General features: G+C 34.1%; 1 protein-coding gene across 3 annotated transcripts in view; it reads right to left on the bottom strand.

Annotated features, from left to right (window-relative positions):
- The window catches only part of rapgef3 (Rap guanine nucleotide exchange factor (GEF) 3), a 126953-nt gene that overhangs the window by 55635 nt on the left and 48974 nt on the right, over positions 1 to 22344 (bottom strand). For all 3 annotated transcript variants that reach the window (XR_009807066.1, XM_061902607.1, XM_061902606.1), the window contains exons 3-8: positions 18843 to 18949; positions 15385 to 15506; positions 12353 to 12524; positions 7974 to 8058; positions 7792 to 7852; positions 2679 to 2755 (exon numbers count right to left, since the gene is read on the bottom strand). Coding sequence is in view for 2 of the 3 variants with exons in the window: in XM_061902607.1 (XP_061758591.1) it covers positions 2679 to 2755; positions 7792 to 7852; positions 7974 to 8058; positions 12353 to 12524; positions 15385 to 15506; positions 18843 to 18949 (624 nt within the window). In the remaining variant the exon portion in view is untranslated. The remainder of the gene's footprint in view (positions 1 to 2678; positions 2756 to 7791; positions 7853 to 7973; positions 8059 to 12352; positions 12525 to 15384; positions 15507 to 18842; positions 18950 to 22344) is intronic.

The following is a 22344-nucleotide window of genomic DNA, read 5'->3' as shown; positions in this document are numbered from 1 at the left end:
AAAAACCGGTAGGAGTTTTTCTCAATTTACAGTAATATGCTGTAAAGAACAACGTAAGATTTATCGTAATTTTTATTCATTTGATGGGTAGTTTGTTGTAAAGTGAAGTATTTTTATCTATTTTCATTTAGAGCAGGGGTCACCAACCTTTTTGAAAGCAAGAGCTACTTCTTGGGTACTGATTAATGCTAAGGGCTACCAGTTTGATACACACTTAAATAAATTGCCAGAAATAACCAATTTGCTCAATTTACATTTAATGAATTAATCTACATATATACATATATATATATATATATATATATATATATATATATATATATAAAAAAGGTATTTCTGTCTGTCAATCCGTCGTAAATTTTTTTTCCCTTTTACGGGAGGTTTTTTGTAGGGAATAAATGATGAAAAAAACACTAAATTGAACACTTTAAAAGAGGAGATAACCGGAAAAAAATTAAAATTAAATTTTGAAACATAGTTTATCCTCAATTTCGACTCTTTAAAATTCAAAATTCAACTGAAAAAAAAGAAGGGAAAAACGAGCTAATTTGAATCTTTTTGAAAAAATTAAAAAAAAATTTTTATGGAACATCATTAGTAATTTTTCCTGATTAAGATTCATTTTAGAATTTTGATGACATGTTTTAAATAGGTTAAAATCCAATCTGCATTTTGTTAGAATATATAACAAATTGAACCAAGCTATATTTCTAACAAAGACAAATCATTATTTCTTCTAGATTTTCCAGATCAAAAATTTTAAAAGAAATTCAAAAGACTTTGAAATAAGATTTAATTTTGATTCTAAAGATTTTTCTAGATTTGCCAGAATAATTTTTTGGAATTTTAATCATAATAAGTTTGAAGAAATATTTCACAAATATTCTTCGTTGAAAAAACAGAAGCTAAAATGAAGAATTAAATAAAAATGTATTTATTATTCTTTACAATAAAAAAATGAATTTACTTTAACATTGATTCAAATTGTCAGAAAAGAAGAGGAAGGAATTTCAAAGGTAAAAAGTTATGTGTTTAAAAATCCTAAAACCGTTTTTAAAGTTGCATTTTTTCTCTAAAATTGTCTTTCTGAAAGTTCTAAGAAGCAAAGTAAAAAAACAATTAATTTATTTAAACAAGTGAAGACCAAGTTTTTAAAATATTTTCTTGGATTTTCAAATTCTATTTGAGTTTTGTCTCTCTTAGAATTAAAAATGTCGAGCAAAGCGAGATCAGCTTGCTAGTAAATAAATAAAATTGAAAAAAATAGAGGCAGCTCACTGGTAAGTGCTGCTATTTGAGCTATTTTTAGAACAGGCCAGTGGGCCACTCGTCTGGTCCTTACGGGCCAGGTGACCCCTGCTTTAGACAAACAATTTTTGGGAAAGTATGATAATATACTGTAATATTTGTTGCAATAGTGAGTACTATTAAAGTTAAAAATGTATGCAATTTCAAGCAGTACACATATTATTTCTGTCAAAAATGAAAAAAATCTATTACATTTCGTCCGTGGCAAGCTGTGCGTTTCTCACCTGGGCCTTCAGTCCCGTCCTACTTAGTCCGACTTTAATAAATACCCCTCAAAAATACCATCATTTATGTCCCCGCACGACCACGGCTGGAGAAATACTATAAAGGAACACACTGGACATTTAATCACCTCAACAATGTACACTAATTTAACAATAATTAAACCCCCATCAGCATTTAAAACATACCTTCCGTAGTACCGTCAAAATTAAAATGATTGTAAAGAACATATTAAATGTGCAAAAATAAATATAATAAAAAATTTGAACCTTTTTTTTTTTTTTGAGTTAAATAAGTGAGAACCGATGATTTCTCCGCTGGCCGGGTGCAAATTACAACTTGTGATTGGCTTCTCGCTCGGGAGTGAGAAGTGAGCATCCAACCGCAGTCACGTTTAGCGTAAGGCTACCTAGACGGGCTACTGTCAACAACTCGCCATCTAATTGGCTATCGCAACTGTATAGTTCATAATTCATATAGCATTTTTTCTCTAAAATTGTCTTTCTGAAAGTTAGTGTTGAAATAAATGAATTTATTTAAACAATTGAAGACCAAATTAAAAACGTATGCAATTTCAAGCAGTACACATATTATTTCTGTCAAAATGAAAAAAATCTATTACATTTAGTCCGTGGCAAGCTGTGCGTTTCTCACCCGGGCCTTCAGTCCCGTGCTACTTAGTCCGACTTTAATAAATACCCCTCAAAAATACCATCATTTATGTCCCCACATGACCACGGCTGGAGAAATACAATAAAAGAACACACTGGACATTGAATCACCTCAACAATGTACACTAATTTAACAATAATTGAACCCGCATCAGCATTTAAAACATACCTTCCGTAGTACCGTCAAAATTAAAATAATTGTGAAGAACATAATAAATGTGCAAAAATAAATATATAAAATATTTTAACTTTTTTTTTGTGAGTTAAATAAGTGAGAACCGATGATTTCTCCGCTGGCCGGGTGCAAATTACAACTTGTGATTGGCATCTCGCTCGGGAGTGAGAAGTGAGCATCCAACCGCAGTCACGTTTAGCGTAAGGCTACCTAGACGGGCTACTGTCAACAACTCGCCATCTAATTGGCTATCGCAACTGTATAGTTCTACTGTACAGGAAGCAGATCATGGCTCGACTTGCCTTCCCGTGGGTGATCACGTTGACGGAGCCTTTCCAGATGATGTACCAGGAAGTGCCCTTGTCCCCCTGACTGAACACTGCAGGGCAAAGAAAAGTAAAAATAACTGTGGAGTGTGAGTAGTCCATGTGTGCGTTCAGCTCATAAGGAAAGCAAGGCCTGATTACAATTATGGCTAAAGTTGCACTTTTTTAGCCCTCAGGCCTCAAACAGTCCCTCTCATATTCAAGTGGAATAGAAATGATCCACTTTTACTTTATGAAGTCTCAGATTCTTTTTTTATTGACATTTTTTTATGACAAAATAGTTAACAAAATACAATAAAATGCATATCAAACATTCCACCCCATATAATAATAATACAATAAGAATTAAAGACCTACTGAAACCCACTACTACCGACCACGCAGTCTGATAGTTTATACATCCATCCATCTATTTTCTACCGCTTATTCCCTTTGGGGTCGCAGCTACAATCTCAGCTACAATCGAGCGGAAGGCGGCGTACACCAGAGGTGGGTAGAGTAGCCAGAAATAGTACTCAAGTAAGAGTACTGTAACTTTAGAGATTTAATACTCAAGTAAAAGTAAGGAGTAGTCATCCAAATATTTACTTGAGTAAAAGTAAAAAGTATGTCGTGAAAAAAACTACTCAAGTACTGAGTAACTGATGAGTAACCTGTTTGTTTAATGATTACGGCAACTAGTAATGCACAAAAACATAAAAATAGCAACGAGCAAATTCATAGCCAGGAATATCTCTTAAGCAACTAAAACAATAATATATATTAAATAATAATACATGAAAATAAAAAAATTAAGGCAAAATGAGCCACGATAACTTAACAGCACCATAGGCTCAGTAGGCATTCATCGATTGATTGATTGATTGAAACTTGTATTAGTAGATTGCAGTATAGTACATATTCCCTACAATTGACCACTAAATGGTAACACCCCAATAAGTTTTTCAACGTTAATCAATTATTTAAAAAAAGACCAAGTCGAGGTGATCTACCTCATATATACATACACACACATATCATATATATATATACATATATATATATATATACAGTATATAATTTATAGTTATTTATTTTGCTGTTTTTGTTGACATGTTAAAGGTGTTTTAATGAATATACATGCATGTTTAACATATAGATTCCTATCTTTCATGAAGACAAGAATATAAGTTGGTGTATTACCTGATTCTGATGACTCGCATTGATTGGAATCAGACAGTATAGTGCTGATAATGTCCACGTTTTCAAATGGAGGAGAAAAAAAAGTTCCTCTTTTCTGTCTAATACCACATGAAAGTCGTTGGTTTTTGGCATCTTATTTGTCCAGCTTCCATATTCGTGTTTATACACTTTACAAGAAATACATTGGCGGCAAACTCCGTAGCTTGCTAGCTTGTTTGCGCTGGCTTTCGGAGACTCTTATTTTGTTAGCGCAGGCGCGATGGAGCGGCGCTTTTATTGTGAAGACAGGAACTGTGCGATCAGTCTTTAGGCTTAGGACGGGAAGTACGGTTGAAATAAAAAGTGTCTTTTTTCCTTTACACTTTTGATTGATTGATTGAAACTTTTATTAGTAGATTGCACAGTACAGTACATATTCCGTACAATTGACCACTAAATGGTAACACCCCCATAAGGTTTTAAACGACATGCGTGGTTCCTACTTTGAATGCGTGTCTGACAAAATCAAAACAAACAAAGCGTGGATTAACAGATCGATAAAAAAAAAAAAAGTAGCGAGTAACGAGCTGATTGCAGATAAATGGAGCGGAGTAAGAGTAGCGTTTCTTCTCTATAAATATACTCAAGTAAAAGTAAAAGTATGTTGCATAAAAAATACTCTTAGAAGTACGATTTATCCCAAAAGTTACTCAAGTAGATGTAACGGAGTACACCCTGGACACCCTGGACAAGTCGCCACCTCATCGCAGATAGTTTATATATCAATGATGAAATATTAACATTGCAACACATGCCAATACGGCCTTTTTACTTTACTCAATTGCAATTTTAAATTTCGCGCGAAGTATCCTGTTGAAAACGTCGGTATGATGACGTCACCGGTTGTAGCGGACATTTTCTTCCAGCCCCGCTCACGGCTGAAAGTCGTCCGCTTTAATCGCATAATTCCACAGTATTCTGGACATCTGTGTTGCTGAATCTTTTGCGATTTGTTCAATTAATAATGGAGACGTCAAAGAAGAAAGCTGTAGGTGGGAAGCGGTGTATTGCGGCCGCCTTTAGGAACACAAACACAGTGTGTTTCCTTGTTTACGTTCCCGAAGGTGAAGCTTTACTATGGAACAGAGCGGTCAAGCCAACATGGTTCCCGACCACATGTCAACCGGAAGGTTTCGGTGAGAAAATGGTGGTAGACATTAGTGCGTCCTCCTGCAGCTGCGGACTCTCTTACCTCCTCCCACCGCAGACACTGGCGGTCACCACACCCCTCCCACTTTCAGGTACCATATAATCTCACTAAAACACTAGTAACACAATAAGCAGATAAGGGTTTTTCCAGAATTATCCTAGTAACATCTGAATCGCTCCCACTGCCCTCGTCTTTTTTTTTTCTTCGAGTCCTTCACTCTCACTTTCCTCATCCACGAATCTTTCATCCTCGCTCAAATTAATGGGGAAATCGTCGCTTTCTCGGTCCGAATCGCTCTGGCTGCTGGTGGCCATGATTGTAAACAATGTGAGGATGTGAGGAGCTCCACAACCCGTGACGTCACGCGCACATCGTCTGCTACTTCCGGTACAGGCAAGGCTTTTTTATTAGCGACCAAAAGTTGCCAACTTTATCGTGGATGTTCTCTACTAAATCCTTTCAGCAAAAATATGGCAATATGGCGAAATGATGAAGTATGACACATAGAATGGACCTGCTATCCCCGTTTAAATAAGAACATCTCATTTCAGTAGGTCTTTAAAGCTGAAAGAATTGCGTGTAAATGCTGCAAAGCTGAAGTTGAAGTGAAATGCCGACAGAATGTAGAATGAATGTAAGAATAGTTTGAATGTTGGAATGGTCTGAATTTCCAGGAAAACTGGAATTTGGTTTGGAATTTGGGAATGTGTTTGTTTGAATGTAAAGGACGGGTGGAATGTTTTGAATAGGTGGAAAATTGTAGGAATTCTGCAAAAAAAATTATGAAAAATTAATATAGAGACATACTGTAATTACTTGAAGTAAATAATGAAGATCAAAAAACAAATACAAACAAAACATTTTTTTTTTTTACTAAAAGCTGTCTTTTTCCTCATAGGGTGTCGACTTTTTTCTTATAAAAGTGGGAACAATTTCTCAATTTTTTTCTGTAATATTGCAATGTTTTATTGTAAAATTATTGCTTTTTTAATGAAAAATTATGACTTTTTAATGTAAAATGTTGACATTTGTCATATAAAATTCAGACTTTTATCACAATATTGCCAAATTTTTTGTTGTTCTTGTAAAATAGTGACATTTTTGGAGTAAAATGATGACCTTTGTCATCATTTTGCAGAGTGAAATTCCGATTATTATTACAATATCGCCAAAATGTTTAAGTTTTCTTATAAAATTGTGACTTTTGTCGAATAAAATTACTACTCTTTTCATAAAATTGGCAAAATGTTAAGCTTTTCTTGTAAAATTGCGACTGTTATTGAGTCAAATTCCAACTTTGATCATATTATTGCACATTCGAATATTGCCAAAATGTTTAAGTTTTCTTATAAAATTGTGACTTTTTTCGAGTAAAATTACGACTTTTTTATAAAACTGCCAAAACTTTAAGCTTTTCTTGTAAAATTGCGACTGTTATTGAGTCAAATTCCAACTTTGATCATATTATTGCACATTCGAATTTTGCCAAAATGTTTAAGTTTTCTTATAAAATTGTGACTTTTTTCGAGTAAAATTACGGCTCTTTTTTGTAAAATTGCCAAAAATTTTAAGCTTTTCTTGTAAAATTGCGACTGTTATTGAGTAAAATTCCAACTTTGATCATAATATTGCACAAATGTTCCGTTTTTCTTGTAAAATTTTGACTTGCATTGAGTAAAATGACCACTTTTATTATAATACTGCCAAAATTCTAAGTTTTTCTTGTGAAATTGTGAGGGTGGTCCCAAAAAGGAGGGATTTTTCACATTGACAACATATGAAATAACAAGTGTGTGTAAGGAATTGAAATTACACCCCTTTTGGCCAAAATCAATAAAAAAATATGAAAAATGAATATAGAGACATACTGTAATTACTTGAAGTAAATAATGAAGATTAAAAAAACAATTACAAACAAAAAAATTTACATTTTTTTTTACTAAAAGCTGTCTTTTCCTCAAACGGTGTCGACTTTTTTCTTATAAAAGCGGGAACAATTTCTCATATTCTTTCTGTTTCTGTAATACTGCAATGTTTTATTGTAAAATTATTGCTTTTTTAATGAAAAATGGTTACATTTCAATGTAAAATGTTGACAATTGTCATATAAAATTCAGACTTTTATCACAATATTGCCAATTTTTTTGTTGTTCTTGTATAATAGTGACATTTTTTGGAGTAAAATGACGACCTTTGTCATCATTTTGCAGAGTGAAATTCCGATTATTATTACAATATCGCCAACATGTTTACGTTTTCTTATAAAATTGTGACTTTTTTCGAGTAAAATTACGACTCTTTTTTTATAAAATTGCCAAAATGTTAAGCTTTTCTTGTAAAATTGCGACTGTTATTGAGTCAAATTCCAACTTTGATCATAATATTGCACAAATGTTCCATTTTTCTTGTAAAAGTTTGACTTGCATTGAGTAAAATGACCACTTTTATTATAATACTGCCAAAATTTCAAGTTTTTCTTGTGAAATTGTGACCTTTTTTTGTGAAATTCCAACTAATTTTTCCCAACAAGCTTTTTCATATTTGCATAGTATGTATATATTATTCATGTTGTAAATACACTTCTTTATCTAAAAAGAGGTAGGCATTTTTTTGGAGGTCCCAACAAGGTATGAAATACACGAGTGTGTGTGTGTGTGTGTGTGTGTGTGTGTGTGTGTGTGTGTGTGTGTGTGTGTGTGTGTGTGTGTGTGCGCTTACAGACAGTTCCGGCCTTAGCGTGGGACTCAAAGAGCAGCACAGCAGCCAGCTCCTTCCGCACCTAACAGTCCAGCACAAGCAGGACGAGACAAGTCCATTAAACGGCGCCCTCGGTCTTGCCCTCGGTCTCGCCGTCTCCTGCGAGCACGTGCGACTTGGGGTCAGAGGTCAAGGTGACTCACCGAGGTGGAGAGGTGAGCGGCGGCCTTGAGGTGGAGGAGTTCCTCGTAGATCACCTCCAGGTCCTCGGCGCTCCTCTGACCCGGACTAAACACAACACGGTCATACACACACACACGGTTTTACATTATGTGTGCGTGTGAATGGACAAACACTGTTTTACATTATGTGTGCGTGTGAATGGACAAACCATTTTACGTTACGTGCGCGTGTGTATGGGCAAACACCGTTTTACATTATGTGTGCATGTGAATAGACACACAATTCTACATGACATGTGCATGTGAATGGAAAAACACCGTTTTACGGTATGTGTGAATGTGAATGGACACACTGTTTTACATTGTGTGTGCGTGTGAATGGAAAAACACTGTTGTATGTTATGTGTGCATGTGAATGGACTAAAAACTGTTTAACATTATGCGTACATGTGTATAGACACACACTTGTACATGACGTGCATGTGCATGTGAATGGAAAAACACAGTTTTACATTACGTGTGCGTGTGTAGGAATAAAAACTGTTTTACATTATGTGTGCGTGTGAATGGAAAAACACTTTAACATTATGTGAGCGTGTGAATGGACAAACACCGTTTTACATTATGTGTGCGTGCGAATGGACAAACACCGGTTTACATTATGGGTGCATGTGAATACACACACAATTATACATTACATGTGAATGGACAAACAGTTTTACATTACGTGTGTATAGATAAACACTGTTTTACATTATGTGTGCGTGTGAATGAATGGACAAAAACTGTTTAACATTATGCGTACATGTGTATAGACACACAATTGTACATGGCGTGCATGTGCATGTGAATGGACGAACACAGTTTTACATTACGTGTGTGTGTGTAGGGATAAACACTGTTTTACATTATGTGTGCGTGTGAATGGACAAACACTTTAACATTATGTGAGCGTGTGAATGGACAAACACCGTTTTACATTATGTGTGCGTGCGAATGGATAAACACTGTTTTACATTATGTGTGCATGTGAATAGACACACAATTATACATTACATGTGAATGGACAAACAGTTTTACATTACGTGTGTATAGATAAACACTGTTTTACATTATGTGTGCATGTGAATAGACACAATTATACATTACATCTGAATGGACAAACAGTTTTACATTACGTGTGTATAGATAAACACTGTTTTACATTATGTGTGCGTGTGAATGGACAAACAGTTTTACATTATGTGTGCATGTGAATAGACACACAATTCTACATTAAATGTGAATGGACAAACACAGTTTTACATTACGTGTGTATGGATAAACACAGTTTTACATTATGTGAGCGTGTGAATGGAAAAACACAGTTTTACATTATGTGTGCATGTGAATAGACACACAATTCTACATTACATGTGAATGGACTAACACAGTTTTACATCACGTGTGTATGGATAAACACCGTTTTACATTATGTGTGCGTGTGAATGAATAGACAAACACAGTTTTACATTATGTGTGCGTGTGAATGGACAAAAAACGTTTTACATTATGTGTGCATGTAAATAGACACACAATTCTACATTACATGTGAATGGACAAACAGTTTTGCAATATGTGTGCATGTGAATGGTTAAGCGCCGTTTTACATGATGTGTGTGTGAATGGACGAACACTGTATTACATTATGTGTGAATGTGAATGGACAAACACTGTTTTACATTATGTGTGCACGTGAATGGACAAAAAACTGTTTTACGTGATGTGTGCATGTGAATGGACGAACACCGTTTTACATTAGGTGTGCCTGTGAATGGACGAACACTGTTTTACATTATGTGTGAATGTGAATGGAAAAACACTGTTTTAAATTATGTGTGCATGTGAATGGACAAACACTGTTTTACATTATGTGTGCATGTGAATAGACACACAATTCTACATTACATGTGAATGGACAAACACAGTTTTACATTACGTGCATATGGATAAACACCGTTTTACATTATGTGTGCGTGTAAATGGACAAACCCGGTTTTAAATTATGCGTGCGAGTGAATGGACAAACAGCGTTTTACATTATGTGTGAATGTGAATGGACAAACACTGTTTTACATTATGTGTACATGTGAACGGACAAAAACTGTGTAACATTATGTGTCCATGTGTATAGACACATAATTCTACATGACATGTGCATGTGAATGGACAAACACAGTTTTGCATTATGTGTGCATGTGAATGGTTAAGCGCCATTTTACATTATGTGTGCGTGTGAATGGACAAACACTGTTTTAAATTATGTGTGCGTGTGAAAGAACAAACACTGTTTTAGATTATGTGTGAATGTCAATGGACAAACACTGTTTTATGTTATGTGTGCATGTGAATGGACAAAAACAGTTTAACATTATGCGTACATGTGTATAGACACTATTGTACATGACGTGCATGTGAATGGACAAACACAGTTTTGCATTATGTGTGCATGTGAATGGTTAAGCACCATTTTACATTAGGTGTGCGTGTGAATGGACAGAAACGGTTATAAATTAGGTGTGCGTGCGTGTGAATGGACAAACTGTTTTACATCATGTGTGTGTGAATTGACTAAAAACGTTTTACATTGTGTGTGCATGGGAATGGAAAAACACAGTTTACATTGTGTGGTCGTGTGAATGGACAAACACCATTTTACATTAGGTGTGCATGTGAATTGAAAAACACAGTTGTACATTATGTGTGCATGTGAATTGAAAAACAATAATTCTACATTGTGTGTGTATGTGATGGAAAAAAGTTATATGTGTATGTGAATGGACAAACAGAGTTTTAGTTATGTTTGTATGTGAATGGAAAAACTGAGTTTTAGTTATGTGTGTACTGTGTGTGAATGGACAAACAGTTTTACATTATGTTTGTATGTGAATGGACAATCACGTTTACATATGTGTGCATGTAAATGGACAAAGTTTTACATTACTATTTGATGAGTGTATGTGAATGGATTTACATGCACCGCACGTTGTAATTTTCATTCGCGTACACTGATACGACAAACGTCTTTGTCCTTTCATGTACACGCACATAGCATACGCCAATGTTTGCCTCATTAGTGTACGTGAATAAAAAATCACGAGATACATGTCAATCCATTCAACTACACTCATTAAAAAGCAATATTAATCCCTTGCTGATGAAATTACCAGAATTAGCGCGTTATGTATCTGTATTTTTTATTCACGTACACTGATATGGCCAAAGTGTTTGTCCATTGGCGTATGCTATGTGTGTACGTGAATGGACAAACCCATTCGCCATATCAATGTACGTGAATAAAAATTAAAGATACATAACACGCTAACCCCGGTCATTTCAACAGCTAGGGATTCATAGTCCTATTTATCGCGGATTGCTATTTGATGAGTGTATGTGAATGGATTTACATGTATCTGTCATTTTTAGTCACGTACACTGATAAGGCAAACACGTTTGCCCATTGACGTATGCTATGTGCGTTTATGTGAATGGACAAGCACGTTTGCCATATTAGTGTACGTGACTAAAAATCACAGATACATGTAAATCCATTCACACACACTCATCAAACAGCAATCTGCAATAAATAGGACTATTAATCCCTTGCTGATGAAATCACCAGAATTAGCGCGTTATGTATCTGTAATTTTAATTCACGTCCACTGATATGGCAAACGTGTTTGTCCATTGGCGTATGCTATGTGTGTGTACGTGAATGGACAAACCCATTTGCCGCATCTATGTACATTAATACAAATTACAGATACATAACACGATAATTCTGGTAATTTCATCATCTGAGGGATTAATAGTCCTATTTAATGGATATTGCTATGTGATGAGTGTATGTGAATGGATTTACATGTATCTGTCATTTTTAGTTACATACACTGATAAGGCAAACACCTTTGTCCATTGACGTATGGTATGTGCGTTTATGTGAATGGACAAGCACGTTTGCCATATTAGTGTACGTGACTAAAAATCACAGATACATGTAAATCCATTCACATACACTCATCAAACAGCAATCTGCAATAAACAGCAATATTAATCCCTAGCTCATGAAATTACCGGAATTAGCGCGTTGTGTATCTGTATTTTTTATTCACGTACACTGATATGGCCAAAGTGTTTGTCCATTGGTGTATGCTATGTGTGTGTACGTGAATGGACAAACCCATTTGCCGCATCAATGTACAATAATACAAATCACAGATACATAACACGATAATTCTGGTCATTTCATCAGCAAAGGGATTAATAGTCCTATTTAATGGATATTGCTATGTGATGAGTGTATGCGAATGGACCTACAAAGGTTTACATGGCGTGCACGTGAAGTGACTGATGGAGCTGACCATTTGCGGAGGATCATGGCGAGCAGGGCGTCCGGGCCCAGCTGGGACAGCAGAGACAGACTCTCCTGCAGCTCGTCCTCGCAGTCCTTGGTCAGCTGGTTGAGTCCGTACTGGGAGTCCAGGAAGCGGTAGAACTGCGTGTCCTTGTCGTGGAAGTTCAGCTCCTGTTTCACTTGGGACACGGAACACAAACAGGAATAAGACCTGGCACCAGGATCAAGGGACCGGAACATTTTAAAGACGCAGTACGTCATAAATCAGTGTGTTCCTTTGGACTGAAACAAGAAGTATCAGAAATGATTGGTTTGTTTACATATCAGAGCACTCTGCCTAACACACTTAACTGCTCTTTACCAAACATGGACCAGCCAGGACCACTTTCAACTAAAGTTGTCCTCATACCAATATGTTGGTACCGGTACCAAAATGTATTTTGATACTTTTCTAAATAAACAAAAAATGTCATTATTGTCTTTATTGTAACAAACAAATGTTGGTGTACATGAAACATATTTTTATTATTGTAATTTAGTCCTTCAATAAAATGTTGAACATACTAGACAACTTGTCTTTTAGTAGTAAGTAAACAAACAAAGACTCCTAATTAGTCTGCAGTAACATATTGTGTCATTTATACACCTATAATTTTCCACACATTATAAAGGACAAACTGTAAAAATGTTTCATAATATCCACAATTTTGCATTTAGCATTTTTTTTTGCACCATGACTAGGGAAGGTTGTTTGGATTGTCTCTAGGGTTGTCACAATACCAATAGTTTGGTACCAGTACTGATACCAGAATGTTTTTCAAAACTTTTTGGTACTTTTCTAAATAAAGGGGGCCACAAACAATGTAATTATTGTCTTTATTGTGACAAAAAATGTTAGTGTGCATGAAACATATGTTTATTATTGTCATTTAGTCCTTCAATAAAATGTTGAACATACTAGACAACTTGTCTTTTAGTAGTAAGTAAACAAACAAAGACTCCTAATTAGTCTGCAGTAACATATTGTGTCCTTTATTATTTGATCATATATAAATGGACAAATGTCATCGCCCAAAATTAAAAAAAAAAGGATTAAAATCAACGTCGTTATGAATTATTGATGTATTTTAAGGCTCCAATCAAATATTCCACTTTGAAAGATCTTTTATGGAGAAAATATCGCATATTATATATTATAAATATTATTTTTTTAGAATAATCATGTATATATATTATCACAAAACTTTAGTATGCTTAAAGTCTGTTGCTCAAGCTGCATTTTTTCTATCTGTGCAAGGACAAATCTTTGTGTCTGAGGGGTGGCCTCAGCCGCAGATGTTATCTTTGTTTTAAGACTTCAAGCACCTCAACGAAGATAAGATGACAACAGGCAGACTAAGCAGAAACAAGGAAATCACAAGGCCCCGGCACATTCCGTCACATATTGTGCGTACTGCACCTGCTTTTCGTAAAATATATGACCACTCCTTTTAGAGGCAGCCTCAGTGATGGTGACTATGGAACTCCTGAATAAACAGAGGGATGCGGGAGCTGAACCTTAGAGCGTAGGGCGAGACTGTGACTAGGTGTGCAGCTCCATGCGTTCTCCTCATGAGCTAAATTGAACTGTTATGGCTACTCTGTCGTTCAAAAAAAGTTCGAAAAAATACAAATAAATATAGCAGAGCAGCCGTGAGGAGGAAGTTTATGACTCCCTAAATTATTTAATACGCACTCGCGGAGATATTTATAGATTCAAAAAGGTTGACTTTCTACATAATCAAAATAACTTATTGAGTGGTAAACAAACTATTTCACTCCTTCAGCAAGACAGACAAACAAAGGGAGCGCCCAGCTGTCCTGTCTTCTTAATCGTAGGAGGAGAAAGTGGCTCACCACCAGGAGGAGCAGCTGAAAACAATCAATCCATCATAATCCATCTAACACATCCAATAATTAATCAACATCATCACTGGCATTATTGGATTAGATTGTCAAAACAATTAAGAAATAAATAATATAGATAGGCTCCAACACTGTCTTTACATGATTCCTTGCTGCTTGTCTGTTTCATAGATGTCATCGGGGTTTGCTAGCGGGGGTGTATAAAATAGTCAGGAAATGTCATGAATACAAAGGATTCTGGGTATTTGTTGTGTTACTGTGAGGATGTTCTCCCGAAATGTGTTTGTCGTTCTTAATTGGTGCGGCTTCACAGCGTGGCGCATATTGCTAAGAGTGTTAAAATTGTTGATATCCCAATAATAGCGTCTCTTATTGTCTTCTTCGCCTTTATGACATGGGTCTTAAACGGCACTTTGAATGGCAAAGGATACCGATCACAGAACCATGCATATCAAATATTTCCGGATGGTTCAACCGCCACCTTCCCGAATCGAATTAAAATCGATTTTTTTCGTCACGTCAACCGCCCGACCCGCGGTTTATCCGCGGATGAGACCGCAAACCGCGCATCTCTAGGAGCCTTAAATAGGTCGATGAATAATAACAAAATTGACTTTAATTCATTAAATTTTTTGGGGGGGCAATGACAGCTGAAAGAAATCCAACTAAAAATAAATAGATCCAATATTCCACTTTCAAATACTTTTGTTTTGACCGTCACTTATTTGGCAGCTTTTGAAGAAATAGTTAGAACGCCCGCAGCCTGATGTTGCGTAACCTTGGTGTTTGTAGAACAACACCACATCATGGCTGCTGCTCAACGACCTTTACACTGACCGAGACTCTTGCAGAAGGTCTAGAATGAATGGAAATACGTGCTCTTCTATTCCAAGTGACTCCTTCAAGAGAGTCTGATTGGACTTTTCAGACAACGCCGTCTTCAGTGAACACTGGACTCTTTGTTTTGTTTTTTTAGCGGGCACCCTCCATCAGCACATTTTGAGGACCCCTCCAGCGTGTCTGAGGGCCGTCTGAGCCGCCATCAGCTGCCTGCATGCAAAGTGCTCCAATCTAGCCAGCCACTCCAGAACCAAGGAGGACTGCAAGTGTGACCCGGGAGCCTCGGTGTCCTACCGTGAACCAGGATGCCTTCGTCCACCAGGACCTGCCACATGCCCACCGCCTGGCTGCGCCACTGCAGACCCTCGCTCTGTCTCATCAGCCAGTCCACCAGCTCCTTGCCCGAGCAACATTGTCTGCAAACAGTGGGTTGGCATGTGCGAATGGACAAACATACATTGTGTGCATAAAGGGAGTGGGTAGACATAGCCACTCCATGGAATGTGTGTATGTGAATGGACAAACACGTTGAGCGTACACTATGTGAATGGCGAGACGTATAGTTACACTGTGTGGGTGTGAATTGACTGACGTGTTATTAAATTGTGTGTGAATAGATGTACATTGTGTGCATAAGTAAATGGATTGAGATGTTCAATTCATACTATGTGTATGTGTGAATGGACAAACGTGTTTACGCTGAGCGTTCACTACATAAATGGACAGACAGAGTTACACTGTATGTGAATTGACTGACATGTTATCAAATTGTGTGTGAACAGAAAAACAGTGTGTGTATAAGCGAGTGCATTGATATATTCAATTCATACTATGTGTATGTGTGAATGGACAAACGTGTTTACGTTGAGCATTCACTATGTAAATGGACAGACAGAGTTACACTGTATGTGAATTGACAGACATGTTATCAAATTGTGTGTGAATAGAAAAACAGTGTGTGTGTATAAGCGAGTGCAATGATATATTCAATTCATACTATGTGTACGTGGGAATGGACAAACGTGTTTACGTTGAGCGTTCACTATGTAAATGGACAGACAGAGTTACACTGTGTGTATGTGAATTGACTGACATGTTATTAAATTGTGTGTGAACAGAAAAACATTGTCTGCATAAGCGAGTGGATTGATATATTCAATTCATACTATGTGTATGTGTGAATGGACAAACGTGTGTTTACGTTGAGCGTTCGGACAGATTTACATTGTGTGTATGTGAATTGACTGACATGTTATTAAATTGTGTGTGAACAGAAAAACATTGTGTGCATAAGTGAGTGGATTGAGATATTCAATTCATACTATGTGTATGTGTGAGTGGAAAAACATGTTTACGTTGAGTGTTCACTATGTAAATGGAGAGACAAAGTTACACTGTGTGTATGTGAATTGACTGACATGTTATTAAATTGTGTGTGAACAGAAAAAACATTGTTAGCATAAGCGAGTGGATTGAGATATTCAATTCATACTATGTGTATGTGTGAATGGACAAACGTGTTTACGTTGAGCGTTCACTATGTAAATGGACAGACAGAGTTACACTGTATGTGAATTGACTGACATGTTATTACATTGTGTGTGAATAGAAAAACAGTGTGTGTATAAGCGAGTGCATTGATATATTCAATTGGTACTATGTGTACGTGTGAATGGACAAACGTGTTTACGTTGAGTGTTCACTATGTAAATGGACAGACAGAGTTACACTGTGTGTATGTGAATTGACTGACATGTTATTAAATTGTGTGTGAACAGAAAAACATTGTGTGCCTAAGCGAGTGGATTGATATATTCAATTCATACTATGTGTATGTGTGGATGGACAAACGTGTGTTTACGTTGAGCGTTCGGACAGAGTTACATTGTGTGTATGTGAATTGACTGACATGTTATTAAATTGTGTGTGAACAGAAAAAACATTGTGTGCATAAGTGAGTGGATTGAGATATTCAATTCATACTATGTGTATGTGTGAATGGACAAACGTGTTTACGTTGAGCGTTCACTATGTAAATGGAGAGACAGAGTTACACTGTGTGTATGTGAATTGACTAACATGTTATTAAATTGTGTGTGAACAGAAAAACATTGTGTGCATAAGTGAGTGGATTGAGATATTCAATTCATACTATGTGTATGTGTGAATGGACAAACATGTTTACGCTGAGCGTTCACTACATAAATGGATAGACAGAGTTACACTGTATGTGAATTGACTGACATGTTATTAAATTGTGTGTGAATAGAAAAACTGTGTGTATAAGCGAGTGCATTGATATATTCAATTCATACTATGTGTACGTGTGAATGGACGAACGTGTTTACGTTGAGCGTTCACTATGTAAATGGACAGACAGAGTTACACTGTGTGTATGTGAATTGACTGACATGTTATTAAATTGTGTGTGAACAGAAAAACATTGTGTGCCTAAGCGAGTGGATTGATATATTCAATTCATACTATGTGTATGTGTGGATGGACAAACGTGTGTTTACGTTGAGCGTTCAGACAGAGTTACATTGTGTGTATGTGAATTGACTGACATGTTATTAGATTGTGTGTGAACAGAAAAACATTGTGTGCATAAGTGAGTGGATTGAGATATTCAATTCATACTATGTGTATGTGTGAATGGACAAATGTGTTTACGTTGAGCGTTCACTATGTAAATGGAGAGACAGAGTTACACTGTGTGTATGTGAATTGACTGACATGTTATTAAATTGTGTGTGAACAGAAAAACATTGTGTGCATAAGTGAGTGGATTGAGATATTCAATTCATACTATGTGTATGTGTGAATGGACAAACGTGTTTACGTTGAGCGTTCACTACATAAATGGACAGACAGAGTTACATTGTGTGTATGTGAATTGACTGACATGCGTCTGTGAATAGATAAACATTATGTACATAAGTAAGTGGATAGATATATGCACTCCACAGTATGTGTATACGTGACTGGACAAACATGTGTTACCTTAAGTGTACACTATGTTAAGGGGAAGACATTTAGTCACACTGTGTGTATGTGAATTGACTGACATGTTATTAAATACTGTGTGTGTGAATAGATATACATTATGTGCAAAAGTGAGTGGATAGATGTATCCACTCCACAGTATGTGTACATGTGAATGGACAAACATGTGGTTACGTTGAGCGTACACTATGTGAATGGACAGAAACACAGCTGCATAGTGTGTATGTGAATTGACTGACATGTTACTAAATTATGTGTGTGTGTGTGCGTGTGTGTGCGTGTATGTGTGTGTGTATGTGTGTGTGTGTGTGTGAATGGGCAGACATATAGTTACATACTGTGTATGTGAATTGACTGACAAGTTATTAAATTGTGTATGTGTGTGAATAGATATACATTATGCACATAAGTGGATAAATATATCCACTCCACAGTATGTGTATATGTGAATGGACAAACATGTGGTTACATTGAGTGTACACTATGTGTATATGTGACTGGACAAACATGTGTCTACCTTAAGTGTACACTATGTGAATGGGCAGACATGTAGTTACATACTGTGTATGTGAATTGACTGACCTGTTATTAAATACTGTGTGACTAGATGTATATTATGTGCATTATGTGGAGTGGACAGATATGTCTACTCCACATAATGTGTACATGTGATTGGACAAACATGTTGAGCGTACACTACGTGAATGGACATACATGTGGTTATATCAGGAGTAGATCAGTGTCACCTGTGTGTTTTGAGGTGGTGCTTCCGGTCTCGGATGAGGGCGGGGTTCCTGTCCACCAGGACGCTGTAGACCGACCTGGCCGCCTTCACCACGCGATCTGACAGGAACTGCAAAAACATCAACAATGTTTGATTTACTATGCACATAATAATGAATCAAAATAAAAGTTATGAATTATTGACCTATTCAATGCTCCAAAAATAATAATGAATCAAAATCAATGTTATCAATTATTGACCTATTAAAGACTCAAAACTTAATAGTCAATCAAAATCCATGTTGTTATGAATTATTGACCTATTCAATGCTCAAAAAATAATAATGAAACAAAATCAATGTTATGAATTATTGACCTATTTAATGCTCAAAATATAATAATGTATCAAAATCAATGTTATGAATTATTGACCTATTCAAGACTCAAAAAATAATAATGAATCAAAATCAATGTTATAAATGATTGACCTATTAAAGACTCAAAACATATTAGTCAATCAAAATCAAATTATTATGAATTATTGACCTATTTAATGCTCAAAAAATAATAATGAATCGAAATCAATGTTATGAGTTATTGACCTATTCAATGCTCAAAAAATAATAATGAATCAAAATCAATGTTATAAATGATTGACCTATTAAAGACTCAAAACATAATAGTCAATCAAAATCAAATTCTTATGAATTATTGACCTATTTAATGCTCAAAAAATAATAATGAATCGAAATCAATGTTATGAATTATTGACCTATTTAATGCTCAAAAAATAATAATGAATCAAAATCAATGTTATGAGTTATTGACCTATTCAATGCTCAAAAAATAATAATGAATCAAAATCAATGTTAGAAATGATTGACCTATTAAAGACTCAAAACATAATAGTCAATCAAAATCTAATTCTTATGAATTATTGACCTATTTAATGCTCAAAAAATAATAATGAATCAAAATCAATGTTATGAGTTATTGACCTATTCAATGCTCAAAAAATAATAATGAATCAAAATCAATGTTATAAATGATTGACCTATTAAAGACTCAAAACATAATAGTCAATCAAAATCTAATTCTTATGAATTATTGACCTATTTAATGCTCAGAAAAATAATAATGAAACAAAATCAATGTTATGAATTATTGACCTATTTAATGCTCAAAATATAATAATGTATCAAAATCAATGTTATGAATTATTGACCTATTCAAGACTCAAAAAATAATAATGAATCAAAATCAATGTTATAAATGATTGACCTATTAAAGACTCAAAACATAATAGTCAATCAAAATCAAATTCTTATGAATTATTGACCTATTTAATGCTCGAAAAATAATAATGAATCAAAATCAATGTTATGAGTTATTGACCTATTCAATGCTCAAAAAATAATAATGAATCAAAATCAGTGTTATAAATGATTGACCTATTAAAGACTCAAAACATAATAGTCAATCAAAATCAAATTCTTATGAATTATTGACCTATTTAATGCTCAGAAAAATAATAATGAAACAAAATCAATGTTATGAATTATTGACCTATTTAATGCTCAAAATATAATAATGTATCAAAATCAATGTTGTTATGAATTATTGACCTATTCAAGACTCAAAAAATAATAATGAATCAAAATCAATGTTATAAATGATTGACCTATTAAAGACTCAAAACATAATAGTCAATCAAAATCAAATTCTTATGAATTATTGACCTATTTAATGCTCGAAAAATAATAATGTATCAAAATCAATGTTATGAGTTATTGACCTATGTAATGCTCAAAAAATAATAATGAATCAAAATCAGTGTTATAAATGATTGACCTATTAAAGACTCAAAACATAATAGTCAATCAAAATCTAATTCTTTTGAATTATTGACCTATTTAATGCTCAAAAAATAATAATGAATCAAAACCAATATTATGAACTATTGACCTATTAAATGCTCAAAATATAATAATGTATCAAAATCAATGTTGTTATGAATTATTGACCTATTCAAGACTCAAAAAATAATAATGAATCAAAATCAATGTTATAAATGATTGACCTATTAAAGACTCAAAACATAATAGTCAATCAAAATCAAATTCTTATGAATTATTGACCTATTTAATGCTCGAAAAATAATAATGAATCAAAATCAATGTTATGAGTTATTGACCTATTTAATGCTCAAAAAATAATAATGAATCAAAATTAATGTTATAAATGATTGACCTATTAAAGAATCAAAACATAATAGTCAATCAAAATCAAATTCTTATGAATTATTGACCTATTTAATGCTCAGAAAAATAATAATGAAACAAAATCAATGTTATGAATTATTGACCTATTTAATGCTCAAAATATAATAATGTATCAAAATCAATGTTGTTATGAATTATTGACCTATTCAAGACTCAAAAAATAATAATGAATCAAAATCAATGTTATAAATGATTGACCTATTAAAGACTCAAAACATAATAGTCAATCAAAATCAAATTCTTATGAATTATTGACCTATTTAATGCTCAAAATATAATAATGTATCAAAATCAATGTTGTTATGAATTATTGACCTATTCAAGACTCAAAAAATAATAATGAATCAAAATCAATGTTATAAATGATTGACCTTTTAAAGACTCAAAACATAATAGTCAATCAAAATTAAATTCTTATGAATTATTGACCTATTTAATGCTCAAAAAATAATAATGAATCAAAATCAATGTTATGAATTATTGACCTATTCAATGCTCAAAAAATAATAATGAATCAAAATCAATGTTATAAATGATTGACCTATTAAAGACTCAAAACATAATTGTCAATCAAAATCAAATTCTTATGAATTATTGACCTATTTAATGCTCGAAAAATAATAATGAATCAAAATCAATGTTATGAGTTATTGACCTATTCAATGCTCAAAAAATAATAATGAATCAAAATCAATGTTATAAATGATTGACCTATTAAAGACTCAAAACATAATAGTCAATCAAAATCAAATTCTTATGAATTATTGACCTATTTAATGCTCAGAAAAATAATAATGAAACAAAATCAATGTTATGAATTATTGACCTATTTAATGCTCAAAATATAATAATGTATCAAAATCAATGTTGTTATGAATTATTGACCTATTCAAGACTCAAAAAATAATAATTAATCAAAATCAATGGTATAAATGATTGACCTATTAAAGACTCAAAACATAATAGTCAATCAAAATCAAATTCTTATGAATTATTGACCTATTTAATGCTCGAAAAATAATAATGTATCAAAATCAATGTTATGAATTATTGACCTATTCAATGCTCAGAAAAATAATAATGAAACAAAATCAATGTTATGAATTATTGACCTATTTAATGCTCAAAATATAATAATGTATCAAAATCAATGTTGTTATGAATTATTGACCTATTCAAGACTCAAAAAATAATAATGAATCAAAATCAATGTTATAAATGATTGACCTATTAAAGACTCAAA

The sequence above is a fragment of the Nerophis ophidion genome, linkage group LG06 (assembly GCF_033978795.1).
Source record: "Nerophis ophidion isolate RoL-2023_Sa linkage group LG06, RoL_Noph_v1.0, whole genome shotgun sequence".
NCBI classification, from domain to species: domain Eukaryota; kingdom Metazoa; phylum Chordata; class Actinopteri; order Syngnathiformes; family Syngnathidae; genus Nerophis; species Nerophis ophidion.
The sequence above is the reverse complement of the archived record's forward strand: the minus strand, read 5'-3'. Positions and strand labels throughout refer to the sequence as shown.